The 18,876-nt window shown below is 39.6% G+C and overlaps 1 protein-coding gene across 6 annotated transcripts in view; it reads left to right on the top strand.

Moving 5' to 3' along the window:
- Positions 1-710: 710 nt before the first annotated feature.
- The window catches only part of nrg2b (neuregulin 2b), a 121,337-nt gene continuing 103,171 nt past the window's right edge, over positions 711-18,876 (top strand). For 5 of the 6 annotated variants that reach the window (XM_038277628.1, XM_038277626.1, XM_038277624.1 and 2 more), the window contains exon 1: positions 893-1,444. In XM_038277628.1, the coding sequence (XP_038133556.1) occupies positions 1,033-1,444 (412 nt within the window). In that variant the 5' untranslated portion in view covers positions 893-1,032. Of the gene's footprint in view, positions 1,445-18,876 lie in introns of all 6 variants that reach the window. The other variant, XM_038277629.1, reaches the window with a different exon arrangement.

The raw sequence follows: 18,876 nt of genomic DNA, 5'->3' as shown, positions 1-18,876 counted from the left end.
GGGGCGTGCTCATCTGTGGCAGCGTGCACAGTCAGAGGGGGGTGTGGGCGGAGGGGTGGGTTATGTGTTTCTGCTGGGAAACGTAATAAAGGTGAGGTCTTGAAGCCCCTCTCTGCAAGCAAAGCCATGCCGAGGGATCCATTCAGAGAGTTTCGCAGCGTTAGTCATCGTAGCTCTCTGCAGTGTGTGTAGGGGTCGCTTCCTGGGATGGTCGCACACCGGTGGGGTCCGTGGCGGAGGGCCAGTGGTCGCCCGGGTTGTTAGGCTGTTTGCGCAGGACGTGGCGGGCCGACGCCAGTGACCGGGCAGGTGATGTTTGCTCACGTCAGCCGCTCTGGTTTGATGAGGGGCGCAGGGGACGCGGCTGGAGGGTGCGCGCTACTGTTGCAACGCCTCACCGGATAACTGCTGCTATCTCATCCCGTCCGTCTGTCCCAGTCCCTCCTTCTTTCTTTCTTTCTTTTTTTAATTTTTTTGTTTTTGCTTTTGATTTTTTGTTTTGTTTTGTTTTATTTCAGCTCAACGACCCACGGAACTCTTTAAAAGCGAAAGGACAGGATTTGGAGGTGCGTGTGCGCGGAGTGCGCATCGTTTCTTGTGATTCCCGCTGTACGCGCAGGAGAGTTAGTGCGCCCACCCATGCGATGCTAGCCTACTAGCAGAGGAGAAAGGAAGAGAGGGAGAGCTTTCAGTCCTGGATCTTAGAGGAGGCTAATTTACGAGTCTTGTTTTGCCTTTCAGGGAAAAAAAGGGGGAGATAAGAAGGGGAGGGTGGTCGGTGAAGGAGAATGCAGCAATCCCATTTTTAAGCATGCAGAAGCGGGCCGTTTCCGGTTCCTAGGCTGCCGTATCCCCCCCATCCGACGCCAGCAGCCGTATGGGGAAAGCAGAGGCAGACACAGATGGCATGGACACTTCCACGACGTCTGCCGCTCTGCCCTGCCTGCTCTGCCGGAGCCCGTTATCCGCCGTCTCTCTCCTCCAGCTCGCTCCGCCGCCCAGCAGCACTGCAGCACAGCACAGGCTGACGGCATGAGGCTTGATCCAGTGCATTTCTCCATGCTGGTCATCGGGGTCTCCTTCGCCTGTTACGCCCCGAGTCTCAACTCCCTCCAGGACCAGGCGTACAGATCGGCCGTGGTCATCGAGGGCGAGGTGCGCTCCTCCCCGGAGAACGGCTCCTCCAGCGAGCCCTACAGGGTGAACGTCAGAGTGCTGGATGTGTGGCCCGTCAACAGCGGCGGCCTCGAGCGGGAGCAGCTCGTGACCGTCGGGGACTTCGGCTCCGAAGCCCCCTGCACCACAGTGGAGAAGGACCACAGGTACATCTTTTTCATGGACCCCACCGCCGATCCTTTGGTATTCAAGGCATCCTACGCGCCCGTGGATGCCAGCGAGCCGGAACTGAAGAAGGATGTGGAGAGAGTGCTGTGTGGGGACTGCGGTAAGTTTAGGTCTTTTACCCCCCCACAACCCCTACTTTATACCTGCCATGCACCCACAGCGCACTGTAAGGGCCAATGGAGGGGCCATGGTGATGTAAGGAGACAGCTTCTGCTCTGTCAGTGGAAAAACATCCATGCACCTCAACATTCAAACTCAGAAACTGCTGCTTTTTTCCCCCTATCGCAACGATAACTGATTATAACTAAGAGTAAAGCAGGAGACACTATAGGTTTCCTCCTGACAGCGATGAGCAGTTTCATAAAACAACTGTAGATTCCAGTAGGTTCTGACTCCAAGCATGCTGCATTTGAATTGCTTGTGAAATCTGGTGCTGAATTCTGGGTTCAGTGGCACTAAATGGTGGAAGAACCAACGCCTGCATGGACATATAAAAACATTTATCTGTTTATTTAAATAAAATAAAAGCCTGTACACATCATTTCTTATTGAATATTTACTAAAAGACACAGTATGGACTCAATTGGAAAGGTGTGACTATAGGGATGACAACAGCTGACACTGAAACAAGACTAAAAAAAGAAATGCTTTATATTCTCTATATTTAGCTCCAGAATAAAAGAGACTTCTGTCTGGAGGCAGTAGATCCTTAGAAAAGCTCTGTCAAACGTCTAAACAAAGGCTTGTAATGTTTGATATGACAGTTCCAGGTTCTATTTATAGCCTGCATCAGTGAGCTGCTAAAATTGTCAAGGCTTTAATCCCTTCTTTTTTCATATTCTATAAAGGAGGCAGAAGTTCAGGAGAGGAGCTTCTTCTCAGCAGATGTTAGCTTCAGCTCTGCTTTTTTATGCCCCTTGTGAGAGAGAGTCCCTGCAGCCTGGCTTTGTGAATAATGCATGCTTTTTTTTTCACAACAGGACTAACATACACACTCACATGAAGATGGAGCTTCAGAGTGTGCAGAGTAAATTGGTGACTGATCCAGGGTGGCAACAAGTGGCATCATTACAGCATCAGTGTTCTTTACTTTCCATTATAAAAACGGCTTTTTTTGTTTTTGTTTTTTTTAGATAGGATCAAACAGATAGAAACAATAAAATCCCTTTAATATTGGCACTGATATGTCTGATTGTCGGCTCAATCAACTAAAGCAATAATCTGTCCACATTTAGCTTTGGGTCAGCTCTTTAGCCACAGTCACCTTATCTATCAGAATTACTAGGATTCCTAAAAAAATACTTTAAAATCAATTTTATTAAGGAGCTTTTTCAGTTTTTCAGTACTTTTAAAGTTTATTAAAGTTTCTTTACAACCATATGAGGGATTGAAATGCAATTTTTACAAGCATGACATTTCTAAGGTATATGGAAGGCTGAAATATATAAAATAAATCTCATATAAGAGGTAATATAATATTTAATTATCAAATATAGCATTATATTATGGAATGTACAGTGGGATAATTTATTGTTACATTAAATTCACCTTTAAATAATAAATCAAAGTATTTAATGTATGTCTAAGGTCAATGCATTCCTTTTTAAAGTAATATAATTACAAAAAAGTTTATTTTAGGGGGTCCCCAGTCTCTGGTAGCTGCATTTTGGGGTCAGAAACTTAAATGATACCCTGATCCACACCTATGGGTCCAAAATATTTCAGCCACTGAACCTAAAAAGAACGATGCAACAGGCTGGCGTCCCCTAAAAATACATCGACTTACTTTACTTTTTACTTATACATATAAAGTTAAATAATTGTAATGTTTTTTTTAACCAAATGTAAAATATAATTATGTTGTTAATTAAATATAATTATATTTGTACTTATATGATTAAGCATTTAGTTGTTTATTTGTGCAATTTACAACTTTATGGTACATTTAAAATTTTAATCCTATATTTCATTTAAATCAATGTGAAATTAATAAATCTACTTATTATATGTGACATTCACATTACGATATATTTTTCCCTCTATATTCCTGAGGAATCAACGTCACGGTAATTATGAAAACTATAACCATTGGAACCTCTGTTTCAAACAATATTTTAAATGATAAGAAATATGGGTCAGCGTTAATCATATCTTTTTATCGCGTTAGGTTTCTAGTCATACTAAGAATGTTGATTTATCTTTATCATTAACATTTGAATTTATGATAAAAAAAATTCTAGAAAATGGGTGAATTGTCATAATTTTGATCTTAATATTGTTTGTTTTATTTTTACTGGAGCATTGACAAATTTGAAGAATATTATTAAATACGGTTACTATGAGATGTTAAATGATATAAATCATACTTTTTTTATCTAACTGGTGTCCCGAAGAAGACACATTTTTGAATGTGCAGAATTCTTCCAGAGTATTATTTATGATTGTGGGGCTATGATGACTGTGATAAGCAGTCACAGTTGGACATTGCTTTATTACAGTAGACAGACTTTTCCACTGTTTAACTCGATAAACTGAAATAAAATAAGTTATTTTCCTCTTGATTCTGAATTTGCTCAGTTTGAATCAACATTCAATTTTTGGTGTGTTTTATGCTTCTCTTATGTAAAGAAGTTAGTGAATATTTCCTGGTAGTAGCTAATTTTTAAATGTATACAGAATCAGGGCTGTCTGTGGTTGTACTGTCAGTGAAATGGAATAATTTAGATTTTTCTAAGCAGTGGATGATCCAATTATCCAACCTGATGAGTTATACGTGTGGGTCAGTATGGTGTCTCTGTTGTTCCAACAGACCTCTGCGTAAATTTGTACGGAGTGAACTTTGTCCCAATATTGTTGCAAAAAACATGTTTTATAAATTGAAACTTGAATAAATAAAGCGAACCAGAAATGAAGTCTTAATTTAAAAGGTTTTAGGTATAACACTGCTGTTCTCTTAGATTTTATTCGAAAAAATATATATATATTATGTTTTCTTTAATATGTATATTTTATAATTTAAGGTTTTCAAATTCTCTTTTCCCAGATTCATTTTTTTAAACAAATTTTATTAGTTTCAAAAAGTGTTTCACAGCTCACATTCTCTTCACTTAGGGCCCAATACCAGTGATCGCTCTTGAAAATGTTGTTGCTAATTTCCACACAGAAACTTTTTATTATGAGAGATTTTCCAAAGTTTTATTTTTGGAGTCCCTGTTGATTTACAGAAGTGTTCCTGCAACAATAATGAAACAAAATTCACTCCGTAGATCTGGGAAAACTGATGATAGTAGAGAGTCCACTTGTTCTGTTGTCTAAATCTGCCGGATTTGGAGTCGCTTTGATTTTAGTCACTAAACACCATATTAAGTTCAACGTTAAGGGAGGGAAATTTATTAAATTAGAGAATAACAGCAAAAAGATGCTTTCCATTTGTTGGCAGAAATGCAAGCCTTCCATCGCAAATGTATACATCAAGCTTTTGCTAAACTTTAATGGAAACAGTATTTGTTCTTATCTAGTGTGGAAAATGTTAAAAACCTGCCTTATTATTAGCCTGACGTAGTCCTACTCAATTCTAGTCAGAATATGAGTCTGATACTGCTCCATAGAGCTGTGATTATGGGGCGTGTTTCGAATGAACCAGAAAAAAAAAGCCTCTGCACTCAATTGGATAGACCTACAACCAATAAGAGCAATGGAGGGCGTGACGTATTTTAAGCGAGGCATAGTTGTTGTCAACAAAAATCAAAGCGTGCAGTTGCACGCCTAGAATAAGAAGATGAGCCTTGATCGCGTTTCTCTGTTCCTCTTTTAAAATTAATTTGCTGTCGATATCTTCTAGAACAGACCTAATAGCAGAATCTACTCACCTCAACTCTCCAGCGGCAGCCATTGTTGTTGTCACCCAAGCGCGCTTTGGTCACGTGGTTGATTACGTTACTGTTGATCATCTGTCCATCATCGTATAAAGCCCGCCCTGACAATTTGATTGGCCCGCCAGATATTGTGCGAGCATACTCGCGCTAATATTGAGCAATGCCAGAACGAACTTCCCAACCTCAAACGTTGTGGGCGGGACTAAGTTCGGAATGGCACCCAGGCTACCTTATTATCTGATAGCTTTTCAAAATTAGCCTAAAGAGATACGTTAAGAGCTAAGCATGGTAATTTTAGTTAAAAAAAAACCAAAAACATTAGTATATGGATGTGTGTGAATCCTTAACGGTTCTGCCACTTTTTCTGTGTTGGTTAAATGGAAATAAGTGTCCTTCACAGGGTGGCTGGGCGCACCCTTCGAGTTTGGGTGAGGAGCTCAGTTACCTGGGAGGAGCTCTGAGTTGAGTCGTTGCTCCTCCACGTCGAAAGGAGCCAGCTGAGGTGGCTCGAGTATCTGTTTCAGATGCCTCCTAGTCGCCTCCATCGGGAGGAGTTCCAGGCATGTCCCATTGGGAGGAGGCCTCGTGGAAGGCCCAGGACTCACTGAAAGGTCTCTGTCTCTGAGCTGGCCTGGTGTCGCCTCAGCAGCCCCCCCAGAGCAGCTGAAGGAATTGTTTGTAGATGGGGAAGTCTGGGCGTCTTTGCTTAGACTGCTGCCTCCACGACCCAACCCTGGATAAAGCTGAAGAAAATGGATGGGTGAACAATTTAGCCAAAAATTACAAATTATGTATTTTTTTCTTTTTTTTTTACAAAAATTGTGATTTTATTTAGATTTTCCTCTGCACCTAAAAGCTGCAGTCTGTTACATTGAGAAGAGAGCAGACTTCGACTGAAAATTTGAAGAAAAACAGGTTTCACGCCACTCCCCCACCCTCTCTGCTTCACTCATGCCCCACCTCCAAGCTCCACCCCTCTCACAGCATCTGCGCGGCTACCGCATGCGACCAGAAGCGTCCAAGCAGCGTACGCGGCAGCTCTTCCATTGACATCTTCTTTTTTGAAGTCTTTGCCGTGTAAGCAGTTGTCGGCAGGGGCAGTAAGGGCAGTTTCTCTTTCGCTGGTGGCTGTCGCTCCGCCATGACTTCCACGCGCGTCCTCCTGACTGCGGCAGCCGGGCGGCAGCGGCAGGTTCAGCGGTGAGAGGGAGGGGGCGGGATTCAGCGTGTGTGAGCTGTGATTGACACTCCATCAGACGCTCCTCTGGCTGTGATTGGTTGTTTTGTCTCGTCCCGAAATATTCTTTCCAGATTGCAATACAGGCAGTAGGCGGGACCAATTGAAGCAGTTTTTTTCACAGGTTACATATCACATGTACTGCTGTCTGGGCATAGGGACAGTTTTAGCCAATATGACAAAAAAGTGATTTTTAAAAACTTACAGACTTCAGCTTTAATAACCTTGAAAGCTTGCTGCTCCAGACACAGTCCATTGTTGCAGGACTTTACTGTTGCATGAATGGATCTGCATCCTTGCTTCACCCCCCTTTTCCCTTCTATGCGGTGAAAAAAATCCCCTATTATCACTACCTAAAGCACTGATTCCCAAAAGGGGGTACTTGTACCCCTAGTGGTCCGCGAGTGCATTGCAAAGGGTACATGAAAATATTTTATTTCTCAGGTAATAAAATAAAATAGGGCTGGGATCTGTTCAATTTTCTTTTTTTCTTATATGTTTTAGTTCACCTTTAGCTTTGCCCCACTCAAAACCAAACAAAGAACCAGACTGGATGTGGAAAGCAGCCTGGTATCTGCTTTTTCCCCACATCTGAGCTCATCAGAGCAGCTCAGGTGTCATCAGTGCTGAAAACAAAGTAAAACAAATGGATTGACTCTGACTATCTTTTTTGTTCAGTATTTTGTTCTCAGTTCCTTAAGTATAAATGTGATTATATGGGAGTTATTCAGAGGAGCTCCAGTTTTATAAAGGCATATTTATAGTATGATTTTATTTCATATTGATTTTGAATCCTTACTAACTTCTAGGCTACACATTTATGTTGTTTCTTTATCTGAGTTGGAAAGAATAAAATGTGTAAGAATTAGATGCTGAAGTTAAAAAGATTAAATAGAATAATTTCTATTTTATAATTAGTTATTGTATGTTCCACTTTTGGACAATTATTAATACTTTTGTCTGAGAGGGGAACTGATGGTAAAACAAAATGCCCAAAGAGAAACACAAGTCAAAAAAGGTTGTGAAACACTGATCTAAAGGAATGGAGGGAGAAGCTCAGTGAGGTACTATTGTGAAATGCTTGGTGACTAAAATCGAGTCCATCTGCAAATTTAAAAGTTGTGTTTATTTAAATTGCAATTTTATTGTAGATTGGGGCTGCAGCTAATGATAATTTGGCTAGTTGATTAAGCTGTCAATTATTTCTTCAATTATTTTACATGTTATTTAATCCAGGTGATAATAAAACGGCTTGAGAAGTTCTGGAAGAACACACTGACTAACCAAAATCTTTAGTTAACTTTTACAATTTTTGTTTAATTACTGCTCTAAATGGGCTGCGATTTCAGCTAATGCCATGTTTTAGAATCTGTGCTCCAGTTAAGGATCAATTATTTGATTATTGTTTCAATAATTGATTAATAATGATTAAATTGATGGATTGTTGAATTGCCCTGATGGATGAGTAATCCACTCCTCCCTACGATTATGAGATCACCAACTTATGAAGCTGCACCTTAAAACCACCATAGAAACTAAATATACAATAAACAGTCTCTGAGCCAAAGCAGAGATTCCCAAACTGACTGGTACGCCACCTAGGGGAGGCCAGTTGAAATACAAGAAGGCAGAGAAATGGACTAAATAAATGAACCATTTCGAGAGTTGATTCTTTTTTTAGATCCGTTGGTAGAAAAATAAAATTCTTGTGCATAGTAAAATAAATATTGAAACTGAACATAACAACATTTTAATGGCGATAATTAAGGAATAGTTTACTTTATTGCAATATGAAATATATACAATAGAAAAGACAAAACTTGCTAACTGTAGGGCAGCGGTCATAAAAATGACCGATTTCGGTTCGCCCCTTCTGGCTGCTGCACTGAACACTGAAACACAACATTTATAAGATACAAACACAAAACAAAACAGTAAAAACTTTCAAAATTTACACAATAAAGAGATCACTTTGTGTAAAGGACTCTAAAACAGTTCATTGATTTAAGCCGGGCATACACTGTGCGCAGCTGCAGCTCACACTGTATGATGAAACCGCAGGATTTCGTCGTACAGTGTGAGTTCACAGATCACAGTGTCTGTGTAGCACAACGCTCTGATGCGACCTACCTGCTCACACTGCACGTCTAAAAACCACATCAGCCCCAGAGAGAGATGGCACTATTGGGACTCATCTATCCGGAAGAGAAAAAACAGTAGAAGAGGAATATGAAGCTCACCAGAGAGAAACTTGTTGCCTTGGAAATTTGTGCAATTTTGTGCTGAAAGCCCTAAAAAGAAATGGCGGCGACGAATTTGGACAAAGACATGGCTGAGCAAACGTAACTACTACGGTCTGTCGATTTTACAGAAAGAACTCCATTTCACCCACATCCCACAATACTTCTGTGAGGAAGAAAAAGAAGAATTCTTGTTTTCCCACCGAGCGATTTACCCACGACAGTCGACCGAAAATCAAACATGTTTTATTTTCTCCTGACCCTACGATTCCTGATGGGGAGGTGGTCGTGAGAGGCTGATCGCCCCTGTTATCCCCTGTACGCTTCCACTCACGATCAGGCTGAAATTCGGGTCGATCGGAGAATTCTTGCACGACTGGAAAGTCGGCCCAAAAAGGGAAAAAAAATCGCACAGTGGAAGCCCAGCTTTAGGCATTTACACACAATCTAAAAGCTTTTGTTGGAATTATTCATTCGTTTTTTATATCACTTTGAATTCTGTTCCAATTTATTTTAAGTTTATATTTTTTGGGGGTTATTTACAGATTTTATTTCTAGGTCAATAATGATTTATTTTATTTTTATTTGTTAGAGGAAGAACTGTGGGCCCATTGCGTTTAAGTATAGGGACCGGTGTCGGACCATTGTGCATTGGGGCAAAGAAAAGTTAGCTTTTATTTGCTTCCCAACTGGATAAACAAACCATAAAATGCAACCTTCAGGTTTGGGAGTTTGAACATCTTTTGCCTGCGTATAAAACAGTTTAAAGATCTTCAGTGTGACAATTATCTCAACAGCTTTGGTGGATTTACACTAAAACCTCTATATGTCAGTTTCAAGTAGAAAACATTGAGAATTTCCTGATCTTTCAGCAGAATCTACCTGCAGTTCAGATCTGATCACTCATCTCCCCTTTAAACTGTCGCAACTTGTTAGACAGATGTCCGACCACAGGATTGTTTATTACAACTTATTTAGAAGAGAAAAAAAATCTGCAGTGGGCGTGCTGCCTTGGTACCCTTAGTTCAACAAAATATGTTGAACCATTTACAAATTACTGCGTTTTTTTTGTTTTATTTTGTTTTTTCCTGACAGTGAAAATCAAAGTTTAAATGATCTTTGTGAGCGGTACAGATTTTCTCTGTCCTAACAGCTAGAAGCATACAGTATGGATTACACGTCATCTGCTTGGCTCTGGTGCTTTTCACTTCTTTGTCTCTAATCTTGCAGAGGCTTAATGAAAACGAGCCCTTGCTAACTGCTAAAAGTACAAAACAAATTCTGACATCCTGAGCGCTCTGCAGCATAATGTAGGTCTTCTCTGATCAGGGCTGCCGGCACGTTCTTTTAGATGCATTGACAGTTTGTTCCTAAAATAGCTTTATCTGATGCCCAAACATGCTCCTGTCAGTGATGCTGTATCTAGTGCAGCGTACCTCTCCCTCTGTCTCTGTCCTGCTTCCATCTATCTGCTCCTGCTGCAGCTGACTGTAGCTGGAGTGAGTGGTTTCAGCGTGTGCCTGCCCCTCTGTCAGTCATCCAAAGCGTGGAGCAGAGGGGGGGCTTTAGCACTAAAACTAGAGAAGAGATGCACCATTAACGTTTACTCTGATCCCCTCAAAGCTGAAAACGAGGAAGTCTGGGATTATCCAATGTGTCTTTTTCTGTGTCCCAAGCATTAAGTCAGAAGCCTGCCAAAGGTCATACATACAGGTGCTGGTCATAAAATTAGAATATCATGAAAAAGTAGATTGATTTCAGTAATTCCATTTAAAAAGTGAAACTTGTATATTATATTCATACATTACATACAAACTCATATATTTCAGATGTTTATTTTGTTTAATTTTGATGATTACAAATGACAACAAATGAAAATCTCAAATTCATCATATCAGAAAATTAGAATATTATGAAAAGGTTCAAAATTGATGGCCCCTGGTGCCACACTCTAATCAGCTAATTAACTCAAACCACCTGCAAAAGCCTTTAAATGGTCTTTCAGTCTAGTTCTATAGGCTACACAATCATGGGGAAGACTGCTGACTTGACAGTTGTCCAAAAGACGACCATCGACACCTTGCACAAGGAGGGCAAGACACAAAAGGTCATCGCTAAAGAGGCTGGCTGTTCACAGAGCTCAGTGTCCAAGCACATTAATAGAGAGGCGAAGGGAAGGAAAAGATGTGGTCGAAAAAAGTGTACAAGCAAGAGAGATAACCGCACCCTGGAGAGGATTGTGAAACAAAACCCATTCAAAAATGTGGGGGAGATTCACAAAGAGTGGACTGCAGCTGGAGTGAGTGCTTCAAGAACCACCACACACAGACGTATGAAAGACATGGGTTTCTGCTGTCGCATTCCTTGTGTCAAGCCACTCTTGAACCACAGACAGCGTCAGAAGCGTCTTGCCTTGGCTAAAAAGAAACAGGACTGGACTGCTGGCGAGTGGTCCAAAGTCATGTTCTCTGATGAAAGTAAATTTTGCATTTCCTTTGGAAATCAAGGTCCCAGAGTCTGGAGGAAAAGAAGAGAGGCACTTCATCCACGTTGCTTGAAGTCCAGTGTAAAGTTTCCACAGTCAGTGATGGTTTGGGGTGCCATGTCATCTGCTGGTGTTGGTCCATTGTGTTTTCTGAGGTCCAGGGTCAACGCAGCCACATACCAGGAAGTTTTAGAGCACTTCATGCTTCCTGCAGCTGACCAACTTTTTGGAGATGCAGATTTCATTTTCCAACAGGACTTGGCACCTGCACACTGTGCCAAAGCTACCAGTACCTGGTTGAAGGACCATGGTATCCCTGTTCTTAATTGGCCAGCAAACTCTCCTGACCTTAACCCCATAGAAAATCTATGGGGTATTGTGAAGAAGAAGATGCAATACACCAGACCCAACAATTCAGAAGAGCTAAAAGCCACTATTAGAGCAACCTGGGCTATCATAACACCTGAGCAGTGCCACAGACTGATCGACTCCATGCCACGCCGCATTGCTGCAGTAATACAGGCCAAAGGAGGCCCAACTAAATACTGAGTGCTGTACATGCTCATACTTTTCATGTTCATACTTTTCAGTTGGCCAACATTTCTATAAATCCTTTGTTTTTATTGGTCTTCAGTAATATTCTAATTTTCTGATATGATGAATTTGAGATTTTCATTTGTTGTCATTTGTAATCATCAAAATTAAACAAAATAAACATCTGAAATATATGAGTTTGTATGTAATGTATGAATATAATATACAAGTTTCACTTTTTAAATGGAATTACTGAAATCAATCTACTTTTTCATGATATTCTAATTTTATGACCAGCACCTGTACAATAGATATTGACATGAGCAGTTTTATTTATAATACACATATAGGGCTGAAACAATAAAATGGATTAATCATGATTAATTGATTATTGAAATAATGGTCAACTACTTTAGTAATTGATTAATCGTTAACTGGAGTAGAGAGCCTATAAAATATGCCTTTAGCTGACAGAGCAAGCCACTTAGAGCAGTAACTATATAAAAATTGTACAAAAAAATTAAATATATATAACATTTTGTATCTAATATGTTCTATCCAGAACTCCTCAAATGGAAACATTTTAGTTTCACATTTCTCATTTAATTTTATAAAAAATCTTCTTGAAGGAAACTTTTGCTATCTGATTATTATTAATTTACCCGACAGATTAATCGATTTGCAAAACAATTGTTAGCCGCAGCCCTACACACGTATGTAAACTACCCTACATGCTCATTTTAAACCGTTTTACGCATAAAAAGTTAAAGGTATGAAATCTGCTAAACAGGATTTGAAAAGAATGCAGATTGTAAAACTGTCTCAGAACATTTGAAACAATTAAATAAAAAGAAGAAATCATTAGGAAACTAAAATCAGAAAAGTAATAAACTGTAAAGGTATTAGTTGATTTTTGTTTACTGATGTTTGCAGGAAGCACTACTCTGTCCAAAAATGGTAAAGTATTCTTTCTCAGTATTTAACAGAATAATTTGGGCCAGCAGACTGAGAAGTCATGGAAATCCCGGTAAAGACAAGGAAACATTCAGCCTTCAGAATAAATCCTACATCAGAGAACCCAAAAAATTCGTCTCATCAGGAAAATGTCTGTTTTGTTGCCTAACAACAGAGCGCACTAAGGGCTGTATCTTGAACTGAAAAGAATTTAATGTATCTCATATTAAAGCTACAGTGTGTAATAATTACAGGGATATACAGTCAGAAATGTAATATATTATACTTAACTATGTTATTTATCATCATCTACGAGCTCAGCCTCTTAACCTTAATATTTGCGTTGCCTTAGAATTCGTTATTTATAATTACATAGGAGCGGGTCTCGCAGCCATGGAGGCAGACATCTTTGCGCTACGGCAGCGCAGAGCCAACAAACTAGCGATTGCGAGATCGCCCATTACGCTCGAAAGTAACTACGGCAAGTTGAGAGAGATGAACTGAGACGGTACTGAACAGTAGATGACAGTATTATGCCTGAGAATACCATCTGTAAAATTATCTATGTAAACAAACCTCATCACTTGAGAAGGTAGGTGATGTGGACGTCGAAGACATTTTGTACCGTAACGCTCGCCGTACTGTTGGGGGGAGAAGCGGTGGGGGGGAGATGTTCATGTTGCTGCGGTCTGCAGTCTGACCGCTAGATGTCGCTGAAAATTACACACTGTAGCTTTAAGATAAAACTAGGGTCAGATTAGATTTAGGTATTTTTAATAATAAAAAAAAAAAAGTAAACTTTGAAGGGCACTTAAAAAAATCTCCATAGCCAATTCGGTTGTTTACAAGAAATTTGCAAGATACATGAGTTTCCACCTCGACAAAAGAGAAAATCTCAACAATAAGCGGTGCACGCTCTGACAGATCAATGGGTATGAAGTCCACACCTTTAAAATATTCCCCAGTATAACAAAACCACGAGTTCACGCTGCTTCTTTAGCTTTTTATGCGTCTCTAGAGTCTCTCATACAGTAGTAGCCATTAAAAATGTCCCTACTTTCCTTGATGGGCCCTTGGCTGGTCCCCTACAATTCCTTTTTAAACACCAATCTTTGTCATAATTTGTGGACATTAAGATCTAAAGAGCACCATCTTCCTGTAATTAAGTGAAAGGGTGGAGTCAGAGTAAAAAAATATGCAAGAGGGGGTCACTCCATTTGCTGGAAGTTGGAGGGGAATCCTGCTGGGAGTTGAAGGGAAGTGGGCTGCCATTCAGCTGTTGTTTGACTGGGAAGGGCCATTTTGAATGGCTGCTACTGTACCTTTGTTGACATGTTTCTGTGATCTGATGGTAACTTTTGTCACTTTGAAGAAGGAATCAACCAGAGAAAATAATGGATATTAAGTCATGAATAAAAATATAATGTTTTCAAATATTTGCGGTAGGACTAATTTGGAGGAAAAGGAGCTTGTGAGCCTTAGAACTGTGTCTTAAGTGTGAAATATGGAGGCTGCCATCATGTTTTGAGATTGCTATACTGGAGGAGGGACTGAATCAACATCTGCAGACATCAGCCATTAGGTGTCTAAGCATCAGAACGAAGTATATCATAAATTTTATTCAAAATGGCCACAGTTATGATGACTTAATGCCTTGACCTTAAGTCATGACCTTTTATATTGAAGAAGGTGTTGACCTTCCTCTGTTCAGTGGTTGAAGTTGTTGCAGAAAAAAAAATACTTTTAATGGTTTTACTTTTAATACCTCGGCTGTAAAGTATTTGACTCAAGTTTTTTCACCTTTTTAAATGTAATTCAACCAGATATAGAGAGAATCTAGTGCGGTCATAAAAACCTCTTTATAAATGCATCTTTCTTTATTTTGATTTTAAGCAAATAAAACTACTTTGGTCATTTAAACTGACCAAAAAAGCGAAAAGTTTACTCCATTTCCATGTTTAAGAATACTTAATGGTATTTCTGTCTCCATTAAGAGTAAAAAGTATTAATCCACGAAATGACTCAAGTAACAGTAAAAAAGTATTTATTAAAAAGGCTGAAGTAGGGATTAACTCATCAGTTCATCTGATAGAATTATGCAATAATGACGGACCAAAATATAGTTAAGTTATTTTAAAGACTTACAGTAAATAAACAAGCAAAGAATGTGAATAAAAAATGACAATTTCAGGTAGAAGGAACACTTTTCCCAACCAATTTACTTTTTATTATAAAAGTTGTAAAAACCACCTTACTAATATACCTTACTGTATATTAGCTTGACCTCCAAATATGATGTTACCTTGTATTAAAAAAACAAAAACATTAACTGTGTCTTTATCTGAACCATTAAAAAATAAATTGATTGTCCCTTAGTCAGTGAAGTTACTCAGGATGGATACAGATGGATCAGCCAAACATTTGACTAAAATAGAGGAATTATGTTATATTGAGTTATTAAATTACTAAAATAAAAGTTAAAAGTATAGCGCAGTAAAACCTACTCTTAAAAGTAATGAACCTAACAATGTTGATGTCAAAGATTTACTCAAGACAATTAACTGAGTAAATGTTACTAGTTACTACCCACCTCTGTGTCTATAAATATCTGGTTTCAGCTGTACATGGGAATATTCAAGAACATATGGTTGTCGATTCAAACAGCCTTTAAATCATCAAGTTACTCTCTGGTTATAAATCAGCGGTGAAAGCCAGCTTACAGATTTTGCATCTTAATGGAATAGCTGCTTGTCCGGGAACTACCGTTCTAAAGTTAAACTTTCTTTCATGTAGGAGGAGTTAGTGTAAGACTTGATTGGTCTGACTGATTATTATGAGATGCGTTTATTTGTGTGTCACATCAGTCACTATGGGAGTACTTTGATTTTAATGCTTTTCAGTCCCAGGTTGATAGAGAGACTGAGCAAGGGCTTCCTTTCCATGTCCATCCTAAGGGTGAGGGGTGAAGTGGGGGGGGTAATGTGGAACTTTTTGATGAGAGGAAAGACGTCAACCCTCGTGACCTTTGGCAAATCAGTTCAAATAACAGATAAAATGTGGAAAATGTGTTTACTGAAAGAAGCTTACAGTCGCCTGCTTCTATGACGTCTGTGAAAAATAACAGCAGTTGATAACTGAGCTCATTCGGTGTAGGATAATAAACAAATAAGCCTGGATTACATTCTGGCTGTGGATCAACACTGTCTCCATTTCTAACAAAACACCAAAATAAACTTTACTGTTTTATCGAATTAACTGACCTGTCCAGAAACCTCTGCATCTGCCTCATGAATTTGGCTCCACCTGGTAAAATCTACGCCGATGCAGACTCTCGTTTTCCTTCTGATAATCTTTCTTTTTTTTTTCCTGGTTACTTTCTCTTTCCTCTCGCTGGTCAGTGAGTATAGATGGTCCCCCATTACAACAGAAAACGGCAACTAGAATGGTCTCCTGTTGTCTTTGCTTGTCTTATACTCCTCCAGGAAAACACGTTTATTTGCAGGTAAAACGAGTAAGGCTGAAAGTTTGCCACTTTTGGAATCCTAAATAAAAAATGGCGAGACAACATATGTATTTATATATGAATTGTTTTAGGCTATGGAAGTGCTTTCCTTTTTTGACTTTGTAGTTATTAGACTTTGACAGAATATGTATTTATTTTTAACAGTTTCCTGTCTGGCAATAAGAATAATTGTCTTGATGCCATAAAGAGCCCAACAGATTTTACTTTCACAAGTGGAGCAGTACGGCTATCTCCATAGTGTTCCGCTTGATTTATGCATATAAACTGCTTTATTATAATTCATGCAGGGAGTATTAAAGATTTTCTACAAACTGCAATGGGAAAGTAGAACAGGAAAGGAAAAACAGAAAAAAGGAGAAAAGATGAAAGAAAGAGGAGATAAAAGGGAGACAATGATAAAACGTCTTCAATCTGCTTAATCACCTGTAAAGAGATGTAAAAAGAACAGCAAAACCAACGGATATAGTATAAGAGACACAAAAAACTAACGCCTTGATAATATCACTGAATTCTAAGTAGTATTATTTAATCTGACATGCATACTGTGGTAGCTGGAGATCAGAATATGGGCTTTCTGTATGGAAGTGAATCTCAAAGTACCTGGAACCAAGCACCTGGATAGAATATGTATTTATAAATGCATTACTTGGATTTTGCCAATAAAAAGCCAAATTACCTGCACTTTAAAGTAATGTTAGCCTGTTTTCTGGTTGGATCTATGAATTGATGAGACTGTGTTACCTCTCCTCACTCGCCTGCCTCATCCTATTTACCTCTTTGTTGCGTTATCTGTGTCTATTTCAGATACCCTCTGTGTGTCGCTCTCTTCTGTTTCTCTTTCCGTCTTGCTCACTGTCCTTGTCTCAGCAGAACACACATACACACACATTGCCAGTTAGCTGTTGCAGTAGCTGCTGTGCTGCAGATGCCCCAGTGTGCTGTCATTAGCAGAGAGATCTGGAGCTGCTATAAATTATGCACGCAGAATAACAGAAGGCAGAGGATTTCTCCACTCTGCTGCCTTGCCTGCCTCCCTGCCGGTGTGTGTATGGCTGTGTGTGCCTCAGGTGGATGTATAGGCCACGTCTCTGCCCAATTATGTTCTCCTGATGTCATAATGATCAACTCTGTTCTTGTTGAGGAGTGTGTATTAGCGTGCCTCTTTGTCACACAGTTCCCTCCTGATGTGGAAGTCTTGTAGCTTCTTGTCTGTCGGTTATGTAGTGTGTTTTAAGTGGATATGAGTGTGTGTGTGTGTTGTGTTGCCTGTGAATAATGTAACAGCACTCATCTTTTTCAGCAGCCAGACTCAGTAGAAAACTCGAACACATAGCTTTTAAGGGGACCGGCCCTTTGCCACATGGCTTAGTTTGTGAATGAGAGAGATTTTTCGTGTAACCCCACCTACACACACGCACACAGATGTACTGCATAAACCACCCTGCCCTTTGCTGCATCAGTAAAGTGCTTGTTTCTGACTGGATGGATTCATCTTTCCGCTTTTTTTCTTTGTTTCTTTCCTCTCAGCTGAACTTTTCCTGAATTACTTTCAGTTAATCTTAATCATTTTACAGTTATCTTGGAGAGACTTTTTTTTCTCTACTTTGGCATCCCTCTCTGTTTCTTGATCGGCTGTGCCAGACTTTAAAGGTGTTGGCGTGTAGTCGTTGTAGCCGGCTGCAAAGAGGCATCTTCTGCCTGAGCGAACAAGGACTCTTGTTCTGTCAATTCCCTTTTGCCTTTTAGCAAGGCAGCCCACTGATCTGTCACAATGTAATTTACAAAGAAACAAAATATGCAAATATTTTGTCTAATTTGCTTTTGTTCACACCCACTTATCCCTGCAGAATATTTTCATTTAGCCATAATAAGGGGTTTTCACACACAAATGACCTGTTTTTGGCCATGTCATTAGCAGCTAGATCAAACCTAAGTTAAATATAAGACAAGTCTTAAAACTTTCCTTTTTGATAAAGCTTATAGTTAGAGTGGCTCAGGTTATCCTGAGCTATCTCTATAGTTATGCCGCAATAGGCTTAGACTGCTGGAGGACATAGGGAGTCATTTTCATCACTCTGCTTCATTTTATCTCTTTTCTCCCTTTCTAAAGCATTGTTAGTTCAACCTCTAACTTTATGCTCTCTCTGTTTTTACTAGTCAGAGTAGCTGTATCTGGTCTGTTCCTGTTTGGGTGTGACAGAGAAATATCGACTGGGCTGCTTCCATTATCACCTTTGGGTATGGATGAGTTGGGCCTGTTTTTTTAGTGTTTAGTCCTGTTTCTTTTCTTGAGATAGCTATTGGCTCAGCTTTGACATAAAAAAATGGCTCAAAGCTGGTCTGCTTACTGTTTCTTTCCCATACAGAGTCAGCTGTGGAGCTAGTTCACGTTGCTTTTTCTAACATTGAGAGTATTTATAGACCAGTGCTTCTATGTTAATTTTGTATCTCTGCTTCTGTTTCCTTGAACCTCAGTCGTCCTCGAAAGATGGCCGCTCACACTGAGCCTGGTTCTGTTTAAGGTTTCTTCCTCTTAAAGGGAGTTTTTTTTCTCTCCACTGTCGCGACGAGCATGCTTTGTGAGAGGTATTTCTTGAGAGTCAATGAGTCGATGCTGTCAGCTGGTTTTCCTTAGATATAAACATTGGACCCATCTGACTGTATAATCTGGTTGAAATTACATA

Source organism: Cyprinodon tularosa, unplaced genomic scaffold (assembly GCF_016077235.1).
Source record: "Cyprinodon tularosa strain WSP-4 unplaced genomic scaffold, ASM1607723v1 ctg133, whole genome shotgun sequence".
Taxonomy (NCBI): domain Eukaryota; kingdom Metazoa; phylum Chordata; class Actinopteri; order Cyprinodontiformes; family Cyprinodontidae; genus Cyprinodon; species Cyprinodon tularosa.
This window is presented reverse-complemented; position numbering and strand designations above follow the sequence as displayed.